This window comes from Dermacentor andersoni, chromosome 2 (assembly GCF_023375885.2).
Source record: "Dermacentor andersoni chromosome 2, qqDerAnde1_hic_scaffold, whole genome shotgun sequence".
Taxonomy (NCBI): Eukaryota; Metazoa; Arthropoda; class Arachnida; order Ixodida; family Ixodidae; genus Dermacentor; species Dermacentor andersoni.
In genome coordinates this window covers 88512137-88524844 of record NC_092815.1, presented here as the reverse complement: position 1 = coordinate 88524844, position 12708 = coordinate 88512137, and the positions used below count along the sequence as shown (strand labels likewise).

General features: G+C 46.5%; 2 protein-coding genes across 3 annotated transcripts in view; one reads left to right on the top strand and one right to left on the bottom strand.

Annotated features, from left to right (window-relative positions):
* Positions 1 to 3225, top strand: part of LOC126541660 (26S proteasome regulatory subunit 8) — a 30422-nt gene extending 27197 nt beyond the window's left edge. For both annotated transcript variants that reach the window (XM_050188519.3, XM_050188518.2), the window contains 2 exons: positions 1578 to 1775; positions 3058 to 3225. In XM_050188519.3, coding sequence (XP_050044476.1) covers positions 1578 to 1775; positions 3058 to 3111 — 252 coding nt within the window. In that variant the 3' untranslated portion in view covers positions 3112 to 3225. The remainder of the gene's footprint in view (positions 1 to 1577; positions 1776 to 3057) is intronic.
* Positions 3226 to 5443: 2218 nt separating this feature from the next.
* LOC126541661 (zinc finger protein 131-like) lies at positions 5444 to 8971 on the bottom strand. Its single transcript, XM_050188522.3, has 3 exons — positions 8702 to 8971; positions 7909 to 8116; positions 5444 to 6875 (listed from the first exon to the last, which is right to left on the bottom strand). Exons 1-3 carry the CDS (start codon positions 8730 to 8732, stop codon positions 6509 to 6511), a joined length of 606 nt encoding a protein of 201 aa, XP_050044479.1. The 5' UTR covers positions 8733 to 8971; the 3' UTR covers positions 5444 to 6508.
* Positions 8972 to 12708: the final 3737 nt, after the last annotated feature.

Sequence of the window (12708 nt, the reverse complement as noted above, 5' to 3'; positions counted from 1 at the left end):
GAAAGCAGCGAAGCACAAAACGGAGGCATGCGTTTACTGAGGGCATGTCAGGGTAGTTGAGGCTGACTTTCCAGCTGGTGACAGAATTTCACTTGTGACAAAGTTCGGGCCTAATACCAATAAGCTTGCTATCAGTTGATAGAAATAGCTTATTTTCGACAATATTTGCTGCTGTACGCATCTCTTTTTCTTCGTATTTTAAAATGTTCGACTCGATTTGCAGTGGGCTTTACCATTTTTTTTTTTTAGAAGGTAATTGCTGTGCATTTTACTTACCCCTTCCTTCAGTTTTCTATTTTGAATAAAATAAGCATTACTCCTTGCTATTCAAACTGGATTAAGTTTCTTATTTTTTAACATGCCTACTAGAGAGTGACAGCATTGGGTGACATAGTGTCAGCCCTTCTTGACAAACAAAGTTCTGTGTGACTCAGGGAATTTGAAAATGTGTACTTGGTAGACACTCTGAACGTCCGGGAGGAAAAAAACGAATGTATGCTTTCAACTGCCCCGAAGGGCTCAGATTACCACAGCCATGTCCTAAATAGCTTATGGGCCTGCCACTACATTTATTAGGCATCTTGGTACTCGTACTGTGACAGGAGACGGCAGGTGAGTGTATGTATAATTAATGAACACATTAGCCTCTTTGAACATAATTAATGAACACAGTAGCCTCTTTGCACTCTTGGTATGCTTCACCGCAATACATTGCACATGCCTGACCACGTAACATCGCTGTATTGCGGCGAGGCTGACTTTTGGGAACTGACATTATGCAACGCTTTAGAACCTTGCGGTGCTTTCCGCGTTTCAACTCCATCGGTAAGGATGACGAAAGCGGAGTTAGTGCCGTTGCCGACAGCGGCAAATCATTTAAATGAAAAACATGGCACCGAACCGCAGTAAGCTTGATAGCAGACATCGAAGCAGCATTGAAATATCGAAACAACACAAAACGACTACTATGGCTGCCAGCAGATTGGGATACGATAGGGCTGGTTCAAGGCTACAAGATAATCAAAATTGCGGCCGTGGTGGCTTCAATGAATGCTGTTTTTGTTCTGTGGCAACGGCATAAGGCCCGAAAAATAGGAAAACGAAGCGTTTCAGCATTATCAGGCATGTCCGAAAAATGGGGTGTCCCAAAAATCTGCCGTGCTGTATAGCACTAGTTTGATATATCACCCTTAAAAAGCTGTACAAAGCAATAATAACGTATGCAGCTGGGCATGGCAAGTGAGAAAGTTTCTTGTTACGTGATTTAAGTAATGATTGGCTGTTTTTGCATTGCCTGGGCCTGTATTTTCCTATGAACAAAGTCTGCACCGTTCCTCATTGGCTTGGACACAACTTGGATGTTGTCATGTCCCCATTATTACTGGGATTGGCCACTTTGTATGTGGTACAGTAGCATCTGAGCCGATAAGGAAGGGTAAAGAAGTTCCTTTAGTAATTTTTGTAGGAAGCTCCCATGTTTCTCATAGCGCTTGTGTTGTCTTGAGACATTAAACAGCATCAGTTGGAATCATAGGTGCTCCTTGTGATGCAGCACTTTGCAATGGTTCTTACTGCAGGCGCGTCTAGACATTCTGCGCATCCATTCACGCAAAATGAACCTGACAAGAGGCATCAACCTGCGCAAGATCGCTGAAATGATGCCTGGTGCCTCTGGAGCTGAGGTCAAAGGTGTGTGCACTGAGGCAGGCATGTATGCCTTGCGGGAACGACGTGTCCATGTCACTCAGGAGGATTTCGAAATGGCTGTTGCAAAGGTGAGTTTCTCTTTCTGAGTAATAATCCAACCCTTGAAATGCACCTAAAAAATGTAGAAAATGTGAATATAGATATCTGTGAAAGATGAATCCCTAAATATTGATTAAGAACTGCACCTAAACATTCAATTTCACTTGTACATGTAGTTTATGCAAGTGGTTAGAACTTAAGAGGTGTGCAGAAATAATGCGGTGCCCTAAAAGTAGGCAGCCTTCTTTGCCATTTGCCACATTCGGAGTTAATGGAGTGTAAATGTTTTATATAGAGTATTTACTGCTATGGGTGGTAGGATATTCAGTAAACACTTGTGTAGAGGGAAGTAATAGATAGGCTCATTTTGAAGCACGTGGTAGGTCAGGTGACGATGTCATTCATGGGTGGTGACGTGCATCCGATTGTTGAGCTCAGAGAGTGAGAATGTCTCCCTCAGGGGCACTCTTTTATGCATTTTTGCTTACGTGAGAGGGCTGTCCTGCTGACAATGGCTAATCATTGCACATCTAAAATGATATTATTCATCCAAAATGTTTCATTATTGCACATGTCCCCATAATTAAAGGATGGAACACTTGTCAAAGGGTCTGTCATTTGCCTGAGTGACAGTGCAATTTAAGTTTGCTTAATCAACTTGCCTGCATTCCCTGTGTCAGTCCTTGTTGCTCTGGCTTGTTTAATTGATATGCCTGTGAGGTAGTGCAAGATAGAATTTATTCACAGGAAAGACAGATAGGTCGACCTGAAGTAGTGCACTCTAGTCCGCTACTCAGCATTGGGGAAGAGGGAAGGGGAGTGAAAGTACCGGGATAGGTGATGGTAAGAAAGGTGGTGGGTGCTTATGTATACCAGACAGTGGCCCTACTAGAGCTGCTCGTCTTGCTTGGTGTCCTGCAGAAACTTCAACAGTGCTCTAGTTGCCCACATTGAAGTTGCAGTGTCAGGCCATGGGCCGAGGATAGCGTCCTCCAACAGTGGTTGCCTGCCAACGCTGGCTAGGGGTCTTTCCAATGTCTTTACTCCAGCATATATGCTGGGCATTTGCACAATGTGTGTTCCGGCATTTCAGGCATCTGGCAGTATTTACAGTTGGGGCTGTTCGACTGGCCGATGAGGTGTGCATAGCGATGTTTGAAAGCAATGCCCAGCCGAATCCCGTGCAGCAATGACGTTTTTTGAAGTAGTTTAGCTCTATACAGCTCACTGTCAGGATGCAATTCGCTGCCATGGGGGTTGTCTTCTTATCAGCAGAAATTAGTAATATACGATTTTGTTTCTCATCTTCAGGTGATGCAGAAAGATGCTGAGAAGAACATGTCCATCAAGAAACTCTGGAAGTAAGGAGGTGAAGGTGTACATACACACGAAAGGAGCTCACTGCCTTCACTTATCTGTTGGAGGCACTGCCGGTGTGAACTGTTGATTAGAAAATTAAAGATGTGTGCTTCCTGTATATCTCACGTCTCTTTGTTGAATCTGCAAGTTAAATTTTCCATTGTTTATCTTTAGTTAGCTTTCTGCATTTTAGGCCAGTACCTGTGCCATCCAGGTATAGAGTAGACTCATTAATTTGATCCTGACCGAAGGTCCTGGCCTGTGCCCATGCATTTCTATGGGTTGAAACGTTCATTATTTGTATTCTAAAATTGGCATTCATCAGGTAATTTGAAGTTGACCAGTCGGTACGCATGTGCTTGACTCCTAAGGTGACCCCATTAGTGGCAGCGTCTGTCTCGGCAAAGCTTAGGGGAGAACAAAATGTGTTCAGCACCTGTCATCTCCTGTCGAAAACATCTATTTTTCAGTTCACCCTAGGAATATTTTCAAGCAGTAACTGTAGCTCCCTATGTCCGACTAACGTATTTACCTGATTTTAACACATGCCCCTTTTTCCAATAAAATTGGGTCGCAGTTTCGCCCAAAAGGTGAAAAATCGATTGTGATAGCAAATTAGTAGACAGCTATACAAAGTAAAAGTAGCTTTATCGGCCGTATAAACTTGTAAACATTCACTGAATAAATTAACAAGCATGGTGTCCCGCATTCACAAGCAATCATGAAGATATCTCGCTCAATGACTGCACACTCGCTGTGAAAATGCTGGAGTAAGCACAGCAGCAGCAAGTGAACTGACCTTCGTGCTGCCTCTTGCCTCAACACGAACTAAGCGGCAAGAACACAGCACACACGAATCTATCAGTATTCGGTGCACTCTGTTGCTACTGCAGATCGCTTTCAAGAAAGGGCCCGCACAGCCATGCCATATCGCAGCCGTCGCCACAGTAGAGCGCCCCTCTCCCTCTGGTGCCCTGCACGCGATGGAAAACTGCCCAGTTCCTCCCTCCTTTCCTTCCTTGTAGGTGTGATATACTTTGAGATACTGGGAGGCACAGAAAGGTACTCTGACCGTGCAGCATACAGGCGGGAGGCAAATTGTTTTGTTCAATATGAACATGGTCTGACTCGCCGTCTCTGGTACCCTTGCTTGACGATTATTGTGAAAATCTTGATCACTTGGATCAAGCAACCAATCATCATCACTGGAACCATCATCACTGAAAAAAAAATTCTCAATGCTTCGCGACTGTGCGCGCAGCCTGCAATGTTACTGTCATCTTTTAAAACTGTTTGCAAATGCAACCTAGATAAGTTGTTTTAAGTACTATCCAAACCCTTTCCAAAAAACCCTTTCGGGAATATTTTGACAGTGGCAAAGAATTTTTAGGTTTCACCAACAATGAAGTTAAAAAGTTTACAGAAGCTTTATGAGTTAGTCATTCGCACCATGTGGCCACGTTGTCATGCGGCCCCTTGTTGACTCCAGCCAAGTGGTTCACCCTTTAAGGATGAAGCAAAGGTACCCACAAGAAATGGTTTTCATTAAAATGTGCAATATATGCACCAAGAATACGGATATTAAAAAAAATATTTCGCCAGAATGTCTTCGCAATTGGTGGGCAATGCCTGGCATAACAGTGGAGGCAAGCTTCACCCCAAGGCACCAATGGCTTTGCGTGGAACATGGACTTATGCTTTTTTTATGTGAAACAGGTGTATATTACACTTGCTCTACATTACTTGTGCGATACTACTGCAGCTCTTTAATTGGGCTTTCTACTTTGATTCTGCTTTCAAAACAAAGTCTCACACCAAAATTCTTCCCTTCTCTGTTCCTCTTGTAATCCAAGCCTATCATTGTGTTGGCCGAAAACATTTAGCCAGGAACTCTGTACTAAAAACAAATTCTGCAAGAAAAAAAAAATTTTCAGCTGCTTAGCCTGCAGGCGATGCTTTTCCATAAAAGGTTAATGGCACAGCAAAGAAATTGCATCATGTTTTAATTTTACCTGTTAAATATGCATGCCAAATGCAGCACAATTTTGGCCTTCAAGCGCAACCCCTGATTACACGCATAAATCTGATGTGGGAGCATTCATGGGGTATCATGAACTGTTGTGTGCATCTGTCATCCTGAAACAAAAATACCCTTTCCTCTGTGCAACCTCTCTCTCTTGATGGCTGAGCTGAGGAAGCCTTTCACGCTGTTTGCCCTGGCAGGTTTTGAACACTTCACGTTACAGGATACGATCAATTGTTATGGGGTTGACAAACTGCGGCCCAACATTAAGATTGGTGTTGCCAGCTATCGAATAAAGCAAAAGAGAACAATGTCTGTCAGTGCTAACACAGGTTACGAAAAGGTGAATTTATTTCCAATTTGAAACCGTACAAACTAAAAGCGGTACATATGCTGTGAAATAACTTGACAAGCGTTAAAGTTTTAGTAAAATCATGCTGTGTGTTGCACAAGAACACGATTTCGGGCACTGTTTCACTGTCTGCAATGGCACATGAGCATCCATGTCCTGACACTTTAAATATTCTTGCTTCTATTCTCAAGCTGTCCATTTTTGCTGCTTGCATGAATGCATATGTTCTGTAGCATTCATGATTGTAATTGCACTTAGTGTTACACTTATGGAAGAACTAATGGGCGGATATAAAGCAACAAGACATGGACGTACACGGCACTATTTCTAACATTAAGCACAATACAATCATGAACGTCCACCAACTAGCCCCGTTCATTGCGTTCTGTGGCAGTTCTTTTTAGAAATACTTCTTGCGTGCCACATGTTTGCAGACAATCATGTTATTTAAAGGCAGGCTACTGAGTCTGTCTTATTACTTAAATACGCCAAGATTATGCAAGTTTGCTAGTTTCATTTGCTACATGAGAAGTGGGTTGGAAAATACACATACACACACACACGCCTTTATGCTTCAGCCTTTACTGCTAGTACTTTTGCAGCACATTTCACACCTCTGATTTTGGGACTTGACACTTCATGTGTTCATGCAACCGGAGTACGAAGTTATGTCAAGCTAATAGGAGGTTCAGAGAAGAGTTAAGCCAGATGCACTAGATGCCAAGTCTAATGACCAGCTGTGGTATCACTGGGAATCGCATCTGTGTTTGGATTCGGCTGTTATGCTGAAGGGCTTGGCAGTCACAGAGAACAATTGGTTGCCTAGCGCTGGAGTTCCACAGCAGGAAGATGGAGCTGTTGAGGAACATTTCAGGCATGGCATTACAATGGGCGCTCCGTGCCTTCGTGGGAAGCAGGCATAGGCTTTTGCAGAAAGCGTATTGCGTAGTCCACAAGATTAGTCCCATGCCAATGCTGCAAGAGTGAACAGCAAACAGGCACGTAAACACACTGTGTTGCACCTGTCATCACCGGGAGATGCGTCGTGGTGGTGTCTTCATCATCTTCGTCTTACCAGCCTTCTCGTGCTTGGTAAAGTGTGCGCCGAGCGCGAGGAGCGACTCATACACCCTGCGGCAGCACGGGCATTTGTGTCCGTTGCCGCTCTCATGCACAGCCAAGTGTGCCCTGATCTCTTCTTCATCGCGGAAGAGCCGTGTGCATGAACAACGAAAGCAGAAGCCTGTTCGTCGGTGCCGGCTCAGGTGGTGTGAGTAGGCATCGCCCTCGTTGAAGGTGCGTCCACAGAAGGTGCATCGGAACGGTGACCGACTGTCATGCACGCTGCCCCGATGCAATAGCAGAGCTGACGCCGATGCAAATGACTCGAAGCACCTGCGCATATCAGACATTTGTAGTGCCAACCACATGCTTGATTTACAAGTACCTAGGCATCCCTGGGCTGCACTATAATGAGGATACGCAAACACCCATCCTGAAAAGCACAACATTTTGTGCCCTCCAATTCCTCACCCCCTGCTACGCACCCCATGTTGCAAATGCATGCTGCAAGGTCAGATGTGTACCCTATTCAAGAAATTTGAATAGAATACAAAATAGTGAAAGAAAGTAAACTGCTGCTCTAAAGGAACAATTTCTATACCACAAGTTGCTTTTAATGTCCCTTGTATTGTCTGTTTTATTTGTACTTTTCTTTATATTGGAAGTATCATTATTTCTATCAAATAAGTTGCTCAACTGTATAATCCTGCTGTTAGCTTTTTTGCATCCACACACATGCCAGGCAACAACAACAAAGAATTTGCTGCAATAAATGCCCACGGACTGAAAGTGAAAGGTGCTTTCTTGCAGTCATTATGAGACTTGACTTATAATTTGTACATTATATACCCTTCGACTACTGAGTGTATGGTTCTGCTGGTGACAGTACAGCTGATCGTCGCACGAATGGAAGCATAGCACATTTCAGTAATAAGCACCAGCAACGGAAGAGTGAATCCTGTAGATTTTGTGGTACAGCAGTGGTTGACTCTTCCTCCGGCTCACTGTTTTCTCATCTCTAATTTATGCTTCCAGTCCTCTCATTCAACCTCATTAATTTTAGACTGCTTGATGTAGTAGGAAACATTCGTTAATAACCAATCAAGATTGCTGTCCACATTGCCATATGCTAAAAGCAAGACATCTCATTTTAGTTGAGAAAAGTTTAAGCCTACATGTTAGCCTTAACCTTAAAAGCATAAAGAATAATTGCCTCTGGCCCATGGAACTTGCTTTGTAAGTGCTATGATATTTTGGTTGCAACACAAAGTACTTGTGTTGCACAAAGTACCCCCCCCCCCCCACCCCCACCCCCCCTCACGGCGCCGAGCAGTGAGAGGGAGGCGACACAGGACGCACGTAGTACCTGGAACACTGAAATGGTCGCTCTCCCGTGTGCCGCCTCTGATGTATCACGAAGTCGTACTCGCTGCTGAACTCCTTGTGGCAGGAGGCGCATGTGAAGCAGCCAGCGTCGTCTCGCCGGGCCATCGGGGGCGGGGAAACTTCTTTGTGCCACGGTTGCGGGCTGGTCGGCGTTGATGGGATCAAGTAAGTGTATGTCACCGGTAGGCCTGCGAACACCAATGATAGTTGTCACGGTAACCTACCGCTGCTCACGATAAGAAGGCGCGTTCACGTCGACCAACTCGTATTATGGTTTGTTCGCTTATCTCCTGAAGAAGCGACACTGCTTGTGGTACGAAGGGAAACGAACTCGTCTAACTTTGCACCTACCACATCGCGAAGTTAAACTAAGGCGTGTAGGTAGTTCAATCCGCATCGGTTAAGCTCACCGTGGTTAAGCCTAAATTGATATTGTATTGTGTAAGTTGGGCGAGTAACCTACGGGTAAATGCATGCAGCTAGCCAAAATTCCACGCACGTGTGGTTTTAACCTACATGTGCTTCTGGGGAAGTAGCCGTCGGTCAACGCGCACCTTTCAATGCACCTCAAGTGGGATGACGGAAGCCGTTAAAAAAGTCTACTGCGAATCGTAAGAATGCCTTTTTGTCTGTATACAGCGCGCCGTCGCGTCGATTGCTCCTTTGGAGGGTCAACACGGAGCTAAAAAGATATGCAGAAAAAAATAAAGCAGTTGTGCCATTCTTGTAAAGAAGGATAGCGACGACCAACATGAATCCCGCAGGGAACATACCTTTGTGACGTGTGGCTGGACTGTTAGTCATGATGCTGGAAGCTGGAAACGGCGTTCGCGGTTATGTTTGGCTACTATATTGCGAAGCGCGTCGTTCCACCCGGCTTACACTACGCTGCTGCAGGCCTCGCTGTCTTTGTTTAAACAGGCCGGGCCACAGTCGAAGCAAGCAAGCAAGCGCTGCCGGTGCTGCTACGAGGACGGCGGTGCCGTATGCGCCGGTGCCCCTGTATCAGCTGCATGCTCACGCGACCAACCGACCACGTGATAACCATGGTGATCACGGCCCGCCGTTCCGATGGCATGATGATGATATGCCTTTATGGCACGCACCCACAGCGGGGGATGGGCCAGGAATCGGTGGTTTGAACTCACAACGAATGCGGCCGGGGGGGGGGGGGGGGGTTGAGGTGAAGAGACACATACTCCTGCAGGCCTAATGGGAGCATAGCTCAGCGTTTGTGGGGAGAAGGAAGTGGGAGGACAGAGGATAGAAGGACGAGGAAAGGGTAAGAAGGGGAAGGCGGTGTCCCATGGTGGGGCTGGCAGTGGGTGGTAGCAGACCCCTAGGGCCTACTGGACAGCGATGTTTCCTCGAGGAAGTCGAGGACTGCCTAGAAGACATGCGGCTTTAGCGGCGGGTGGGAAAACTCGGATCCGCGATGGTGGACTCGGGGAGGCCCAGCTGGCGGAGGGTAGCAGCGAGTTTTGTTCGTTACGTTGCGTGCCAAGCAAAACTGGCTGTTACTCTGCCGCCAGCAGGGCCAATGGCGCGCGTTTACTTTAATTTACAGCGAGGCTGTTCAGGGCTACTTTCCCCGCTGTCGTGCCCGCGCGAGGAGGATTCAAGTACCTCCAGAGACGCGAAGTGCGAATTTGCTTCCAAAAGTGACAAAGCCAAATAGACTCACCACAATGGCGGATTCAGAGAAGGGGCCGCTATGGGCACCGACCCCCTCCGAGACATGCCGACTGACAGCCCTGAGCGTGCAGCAAGCATTCCCCCTCTCCGCCCCCTTTCTGGAGGGGACCCAGGATAAACACCACCTAGAACAAGTCAAGGCTGCAGCACTGCCTCAAGTCTGCAACCTTACGTTATCAACTGGAGGCGATCGAAGGAACGCGTCTCTCCCTGGTCGCCACGCTTGTCCGTGGGTGCGCCGGCATGCGAGCAATGTAATCGCGGCTCTATTGTCATGGCTCGTCAAACACTGCGCGCAGTAGCTTTTGGTGAATGATGTGCGCGTTGGAACGTGCCTGCAGTCGCTTCCCGCGTTAGTTGAGTCAAGTCGCTCGTTGGATCGGGTCTGCGATTTCTCATGCTCTTCGAAATCGCGTGACTACCCTCTTCTAATACGATTTGAAAATTACCGTCTTTACGTAATGGTGCGACATTAACATCACGATGTCCAACAAGTGTTGTGCTCCCAAATGTCGTGGAAATTAAGACCCAGGATAATCGCGCATTCCTTAGGATAATAATGTGTGCAAAAAAATGGATACGCTCTATACTGCGAGAATATTTCACTCCATCTTAGCACTCCAGGGTGAGTAATGTTTTTTTTTTTTTTATTAGGGTTGACCCGCGTGCTTTTTAACGTTATTTTGTTCGCAGAGCATTTAATCAGTACCCAAGAATTACCTCTAGCGAAATTATTATTCTGTATCGAGCAGAAAGCTGTTACTTACATGCATGTAACATTCTTTGCACGTTTATGATGATCACTTCTCACTTGATGACATAATTCAGGAGAAGTCTTACATCGCAACATTATCAAGCAAGCAAACGTCTTACATCAAACAAGCAAGGTAACTATTCGCTGCAACGTAGTGGTGATTCAGGAGGCGCTCTAGAAGATCAAAAACATCATACTGGTCTTAGCATAGGTGGCGGAATACGCCGGCTACGCTACTTTGAAGAAGCTCAAATGCAAGGAAGCTCAAACAGTAAACAAAGAAATAAGCGTCTAAATTGTTGAAAGGCATTATTATCTCACCAGATAATAATGTCTGGTAATATCTGGTAGTAATTCGTTGGCACACCCAACGATGTCTGTCGTCGATGATGTAACTATTAACTAAGTTGTTATTCAAGAGCTATCAAAGAAAGAGCACTTTATTAATTTGCCCAACGCGTTAGGTATACTGAAGGATCTCACCTTAAAGCTGCTAACCAGCGATGATTCATATCATATGGCGCCTCTTATGAAGACCATACAACTGAAGTGGTTTTTAAAAATGTGCTGTCGCGCAGTACGAATGTGCTGCTGAGAAACTTTTCTTCCCAAATGAACGAAAGACTGTAGTTCTGGAGTTTTACGAGCCAAAACCATGATATGATTAAGAAGCCCACCGTAGTGAGGGAACTCCGGATTAATTTTGACCATCTAGGGATCCTTAACGGGCCCGCAATGCACGGAACACGCGTTTTTTGCATTTCGCCCCCATCGAAAAGCGGCCGCCGCGGCCGGGAGTTGATCCTACGATCTCTTGCTTAGAAGCGCAACACCATAGCCGCTAAGCCACCACGGCGGGTTAAAAGAGCTGTAGATGCCACTACTAAATCTAAGGAAGCTCGAAACGCTGAAAAAAAAAAAAGTGCACCACTGTTAACACTGAAATACATGAGCAATAAGAATGTTGCATCGAATGCGTGTAAATACCTGCGGCAGATTACCCCCGCGAAAAGCCACGTACTGAAGACGAAAACTGTAATGCCGTCCACACCTTTCTACTGTCCTTTGCCTATTTTAGAGCGTAGTTCTCAGGCGCCCGTTCCAGCGTTAAACGTCGGCGTGACAGGCAGAACGAACGAGGGGAGCGCAGCGGAAGATGAAAGACGGCGATAGCGAAGAGGGCATGAGGATGAAAGCGGAGGAGGAGATTATGGAGAAAGGGTGAAGAGAAAAGTGGAGTGCCTAAATCCCCTTAAACTTCGTAAAGGAGCACCACGCTTTGAAGAATGCCGCCTCCTTCTCGCGCGCTCTGGCCGAGGCCGACGCCGCGTCGCTATTGGCCTAATAGCATCACGTGGGCCCTCGCGTCGTGATTCAGTGCCATTTTCACTCGAGAAGCGTCTACGGAGTGGCGAGGAGCGCACGCTCTTAAGCAAAATTACACCCTTTTGCCACACAACGATAATCGTTATCTGTCTTGTCCGCATTTCCTTTCTCTAACGCGGCGAGCGCTGTACTTCCCAGCAACGAACGGCATGCGCGTTATCAGCGTCACATAGCACTCCCGACAGGAAAGTAGCGGGCGCGGCGTTTTCAAGAAAGGAAACGCAAGCAAGGCAGATGACGATTATCGTTGTGTGACAGAGATACACCCAAAGGGTGTAACTTTGCCTAAGAGTGCATGTTGGCGCCGTTGCTACGCTCGAGTGGTGTAGGCGGCGCCACGGTCGAGGAGGGAGCGTGAAAGAGAGGAGAAACGAGGAGGAGTGAAGGCGGAGGAGGAGAGTGTCACTACTTTACGAAGTTTAAGGGGTTTTAGGAGTGCCGCACGAGACGTGCTCCACGACGGCGACTTTCTACGAGATGGCGGCATAGTAGCATAGTGACGTCATCGGCGGCCGCCGATGACGTCATTAATAAGGCATGCGGCAAGCGCGCCCACCGAAACAATATATGGAAACAAAGCGCTGACATGGGCTTCGGAACCACTGCGCATGCGCTTCTTCGCCTACGCCGCCGCCGCTACAGAATGAACTCCGCGCAAACCACGCGCTGCCGTGTTCACGCTTTCTTTCTGAACAATGAGCGACGCAACCGGTGGAATTCAATACACCTAAAGATTTGTTCTCAAATTTCGCATTAGGGAGTATCGTAATTGTCAGTGAATTCTTTTATAGGCGAAGTCTTCACTGAAAGTTTGTGGACATCAACAAGTGCAAAAAGCGTGAATATGCTTCCTGAGAGAGAGAGAGAGAGAAAATAATGCAGAGAAAGGCAGGGAGGTTAACCAGAGGTAGTTCCGGTTGGCTACCCTGCGCAGGGGGAAGGGTT